Genomic DNA, 5,790 nt, shown 5'->3' with positions numbered 1-5,790 from the left:
TCCTGCTGAGACTAGAAAAGCCATTCTCAACCAGTGTTTTGAGATTCTTTAAGTGTGCTGCTGGTGCCATGCAATATTACCACTTTTAGGTGTGCAAACATTGCACATGAATCACAAAATCAACTCGCAGGTTTCAAATATTAACCTTTAGGGTCAAAAACATTCTGATTTGTTACAGTCTTTTTGAGTTCTTTGGAGCAGAATTGCTTTATTATTTTTCCATAGCCAAGAAATGAATTAAAACTAAGAACTGTCATTTTTTTAGGGGTGTCTTATATCTAAAAAGGTTGAGAACCACTGGTTTAGAGACTTGAAGAAAAAGGACATTCATTGAGGAAGTGTAGCATGGGTCTGAGCTCAAAAGTTGAGCTGTATCTTGGAGCAAAGATGATTTTAAATAGCTGGGTTAGAATCTGTGTGTGTGGCCTAGTTATATTTCTTTAAGAAGATGATATTAAATGACCAGGACTCTTGTATATTGAAGAGTCAGACCATTGCTCTTTGGAGGAAGTTGGAAAGTACGAAGGGCAACTTACTTTTTTGTTTGAATGATGTCTCTAATCAGAGAGTTTGGCTTGTGTCTGTCAGACTAAGCACAGGCACATTTAGGAATAGCTAGAAAAGGACCCTAATGACTACTAGCTGTCATAGTCATGCAGGAGCAAGGGGACATTTGCTTTTAACATAGCTGTCTTGTGATGGGTACTTAAAATGATAGGTATAGCCTTACAAGTATTTATGTCGATAAGTGTGCAATACTTTACTCTTGTTTGGACCTTGTTCTTTTTTATACTTGACTATTCTCCCCTGTAATAAGCCCAGTTACGCTATAGTTTTATCTAAACTTGCAAACCCTTGAGGGTGGCATGGTTATTTTTAAACCTAATTTATATCTGTGTGTGTGGTAGATTCTATTAACAGAAGTAGTTAACAGTTTTGCCTTTTCCATGGGTCCAGTCAGGAGCTTTGTCTTGTTGTGAATGGTACGTGTGCAGAAGGTGGAGTGCTTGGAATGTGATCTGTAAATGTTAATCTGGTTTGTATAACCAATTTCACAAGTTCTCATTTCTCCCATCTCTCTCTCCAGGAATACATTTTACAGAATACTGATTATAAGTACCTTTCCCTTCTCTCTCTCCCCCATAAGAATCATAAAAATTGCACCTCAGATGTGGAGTCCATCTGTACTTGGACCTCCTGCAGTCTCAACTTTTGTACTTGCAGTATTTTTGTACTTGCAAGGACGTGGACAAATTGGAGAGAGTCCAGTGGAGGGCAACAAAAATGGTTAGGGGGCTGGGGACCAGGATGTATGGCAGGAGGAACGGCTGAGGGAACTGGGTGTATTTAGTCTAGAGAAGAGAAGGCTGAAAAGGTATTTAATAGCAGCCTTCAGCTACCTGAATCGGAGTTCAATAGAGGATGGAGTTAGACTGTTCTCAGTGGTGGCAGATGACAGAACAAGGAGCAATGGTCTGAAGTTGCAGCAAGGGAAGCTTAGGTTAGATATTAGGAAAAACTTTCTCACTAGGAGGGTAGTAAAACACTGGAACAGGTTACCCACTGAGATTGTGGAATGTCCATCCTTGGCGGTCTTTAACACCTGACTAACCAAACCTTGCCTGGGGTGATAGTTGGGGCTGGACCTGCTTTGAGCAGGGGGTTGGACCAGATGACCTCCTGATGTCCCTTCCAACCCTAATTTTTGGTATTTATAGTGCATTCAATCCTTTGGATCCTTTTTCCTTGGTTATTTGATTCTCCTGTGAAAATAACAGCAATAATAGTTCAAGATCTTTATCTGTAGTTATTGATTTTTTTTTGATTTAGGGGAAAAAGCTTTCTTTTTCTAAAATTGAACCTGAAAACATGGATTCAGAGTAGACTTATTCAGAACAATACTGTACACTGAGTCTGTGCTATTGTTTGCTTCCTCTACACTTTTCCTGTAAAGGTGGCGTGCTATTTATTACTCATCTGCCCAAATATTCATGGAGTGGAGTTAAGCAAACGCGAGTCGTCATTACAAGACTGCATGCACTTAAAGCAATGGAGCTGCTATGTCAACACAAATGGAACCATGTTACTTGAAGCAGTTATGGTAAAAGTTCTTCTGTTTAAAAATTCTTTAGGAGTTGTCGTGTGGACAGTTCCTTACACTTAAGGAAAGGGAAAGACGTGTTCATATGCATTATGATTGAATTATTGTGCACTTTTAGACAGCCCAACATATTTGCTTTTGGTGCCTGAGCCTACAGCCTAATCATAACTGTGAAATTAGCATTTGCTATACCAAGGCCTACATAAGGAGTGGGCAAAATAAGGACCACAGACTGGATCTGGCCCACCAATTGCTTGGATCTGGCCCATGGCAGCCCCTGTGGTGCTTCTCATGAGGCCAAGCCCTGCCTGGGGAAACCTACAGCCCACTGCCACTTCCCTGTGGGGCTGCCTCTGGTGCTGCTGCAGCTGTCCAGGTACTGCTTGTTTTCCCCACCTCCAGTGGCTCTTCCTCCTGCTCTTGCTGCGGTGCTCCAGGCAGCAGGTAGCATGGGGAAGCAATGGTGGCTGTGGGGACACATGCCCGGCATCACACACCAAGCTGCAGCCAGGCAGCTCCTGCCACACTCCTGGCTTCTTTCCACCCACTCAGCTGCCCTCAGATGGCTGTTCATTGCACTGGGCAGATGGACTTGATAGAAGGCAACCTGAAACTGGAGCCCCATGCACTAGTGTAGGAGTCACATGGCTGCAGCTTCCCATCCCCCCCCCCCCCCCCCCCCCTTTTGCTGGGCATTTGCTGCTTGGCACAGGTCCCCATAGCTTTCCTGCTGCCCAAAGTGGCATGGTAGGGGCAGGAGGAGGAGAAGGAAGAGCCTCTGGAGGCAGTGGGGAGCTGAGCAGTACCTGGGCAGCTGCGCATGCTGGCCAGGGCAGGAGCTGGGGCAGTGCAATTGGACTGGTGTGGGTTGGGTGCAAGTGTGGTGCAGGCTTCCCTGGATAGGAGTAGGCCAGGGCTTGGCCCCATGCGGAATGCTTCTGGGGGCAGCCATGGGCCAGATTGGGGGTGGGGAGCAGACCTCACTTGTACCACACCACCTGGGTGAACTCTGCTTGTTCCCCCTGAGCAGCTCATCTGCAAAGCTTTTGGTTACTGTTCTTAGATTTTATTTTTCCATAAATGGACATCAGGAACATGGATACTATTAAATTTGTTCAGGTAGCAATGCACAACAGTAACAAATTTTAATTAAAGGAGAAAGAGAAGCAGAAGGTATAAACAGTTAAATGAATTAAACAATGCATTGTAAATGGCTTTTGTTACAAGAATTGAATAGTTATTTTGGACACATCATGTAAATCTCTTTTGCTGTTGTTTTTGTTCAGCTGCCCTTCAAGCCCTAAAGCGCAAGAAGAGGTATGAGAAGCAGCTTGCACAGATAGATGGTACGTTATCGACAATTGAATTCCAGAGAGAAGCCCTTGAAAATGCCAACACCAATACTGAAGTACTCAAAAATATGGGCTTTGCTGCTAAAGCTATGAAAGCTGCTCATGATAACATGTAAGTACTTCCAGAAAGCAAACCTGTAGTTTTGGAAATAAAATAAAAAGCAAGGTCCCATACAATCTGATAAATGCTTTGCCTGAAATGACTGACTTCATTTTTTTTTGTAGCGGTTCCAGGCAAAGCAGTAAAATCTTTCTATTTCTTTAGATACAGCGTTAGATTAAATTGCATATTGACCAAAATATAAAAGACTGGGATTTTTCAATCTGGAAATGTACCATAGGGTATGAAGTGATTGCTGACAAATACATTACTCTTTTGTTAAAAACAGAAATTCTGTCAGTATCATCTAAAATGACTTCAAACATGTATTCTGTCACCATCCATATAATACCAGCAGAGACTTAAGCCACATTTAAGAGAGTTCATAGCAATTCATCTCTTTCTTCTGTTCAGTATAATTCCAAATAAAAATTTGGATTGTCTTGGCCGATAGCTGATTCTTAATGAGCCACATCGGCTGATACAAATCTGATAACCGATTTGGTTACCATGATGCTGGAGGCTGCTGGAGTGAACAAAAAGAAAAAAGATTTATTTATGTCAGCACTTTAAAATGTACTGACATAAACCTATTTTGGTGGACTCCAACAGCCTTCAAAAATAGTGGCAGGAGCACGTGAGTTAAAACTTGTTGAATGAGCTTTAGTTCAAGTGCCGTTGCCACCATTTTTAAGCACAGGGACATTTAAGCAGAGCAGAGCTGAGTGGGGTGAGGTTGAATACGGACTGCCAGCTGTGGGCTCAGGGCTCTCTGCTCTGTTGCCTTTGCTCCAGGGGCCCTGTACCAGTCGTGCATCCCCTGGCCACCCAGCAGTAGGGGGCACAACTTGCCACCCCCACTGCTGCCAGGTGAGCAGTGGGTGCACGGCCAGCATGGGACTCCTGAGGGAAAGGCAGCAGAGTAGGGAGAGCCATGAGCCCACAGCGAGCAGCCCACATCCATCCTGCGCACAAATCTAGTGGGGCATATCTCCCCTCCCCCCCAGGGGGTGCACACAGTTGCTGGGAGCTGCGTTCCCCCCCATGTCCCCTGGATGAGCCTCCTGTGGTTCCGTCCCTCTCCCCACCCACACACATCCCTTGCCATCTCCATAGACTTACCTTCAAGGAGCTGCCCTCCTTGCTGCCTGGCTGTTTTCCTGGCCATGTGCAAGCATGCACCTGCGCAGGTGCATGCTGCGCTCTCTGCATTTCACTCCCAGCATCCCCAAGCAGCACCCCTTGCAGCTAGAATGCTTTCTTCCTGGAAGGGGAAACCTGCTGTTTCCCAAGGGAACCCAGGCATCTGAGAGTCTTGGCCCCACAGGGGAGAGGGAACCCAGGCATCTGGGGGCCCTGGCCGGAAGGCATAATTAATTATGTTTATCAGATAACATTATTGGCTACAATGGTCAAAAAAAACAAATAGCCGATAATGTAAATTTCCCTTTTATCGGTGCTGATCCAATATGTAACTGATATATTAGTGCACCTCTAAAAAAAAATTACATAAAGATTGAGAGTGCATGTCAGTAACGGACAGTAAACTAGATTACAAAGATGTACTTGTTGCAAAATCAAATGTTACAGATCCAGGAAAAATGAGAGTCAGAAATAAGAAATCCTAGCATGTTCTGATCTGAAAATGGAGAATTAGGGCAAATAACCTTAACTCAGCCCTACAGTGACCGTGCAGAATAACCATATGATTGAGGTATTTTAATGTTTCTGAAAAATTTATGAAGAATTGTCAGCTTTCAGAAACTCTGGCATCCCCCCTTATTTTCAGTGAGTGTGAGATCACATGCTGTTCTTTGTTAAAATGCCTTCCTTTTGTTTTTGTTCAGCTGCCCTTTTAGAGGCAGAAGTCTCTAAAAACTAAAATCAAGCTGCTGTTGTGGAAGATGGCAGCTTCCTATGCTGTCTATAAGTAGTGCCTGCCATTGTCATTTTTGTCTGCAAAGGGTAGAAGTAGCAGTTTATTGGCAGCAGTGAGTAGCAGCAGTTTTTGGCAGGGGGTAGGGAACAGAGATTGCTCATGATGAAGTAGCTGGCAAAAAGAGATGGGGTTGAGAATAGGCACGTGTGAAATGTCACCAAGTAGTGGCATTGCCACAAAACCAGCAAATGTAATTTAATGGCTAGTGCCAGGCAAGTGAATGACTTAACTTTTTCCATATTTCTCCCTTCAGGGATATTGATAAAGTAGATGAATTAATGCAGGACATTGCAGAACA

The 5,790-nt window shown here is 44.0% G+C and overlaps 1 protein-coding gene across 4 annotated transcripts in view; it reads left to right on the top strand.

Moving 5' to 3' along the window:
* CHMP4B (charged multivesicular body protein 4B) overlaps positions 1-5,790 on the top strand; it is a 36,827-nt gene that overhangs the window by 26,882 nt on the left and 4,155 nt on the right. For all 4 annotated transcript variants that reach the window (XM_025202439.1, XM_025202438.1, XM_006022238.3 and 1 more), the window contains 2 exons: positions 3,388-3,565; positions 5,746-5,790. In XM_025202439.1, coding sequence (XP_025058224.1) covers positions 3,388-3,565; positions 5,746-5,790 — 223 coding nt within the window. The remainder of the gene's footprint in view (positions 1-3,387; positions 3,566-5,745) is intronic.

Source organism: Alligator sinensis, unplaced genomic scaffold, assembly GCF_000455745.1.
Source record: "Alligator sinensis unplaced genomic scaffold, ASM45574v1 scaffold368_1, whole genome shotgun sequence".
NCBI lineage: Eukaryota > Metazoa > Chordata > Crocodylia > Alligatoridae > Alligator > Alligator sinensis.
This window is presented reverse-complemented; position numbering and strand designations above follow the sequence as displayed.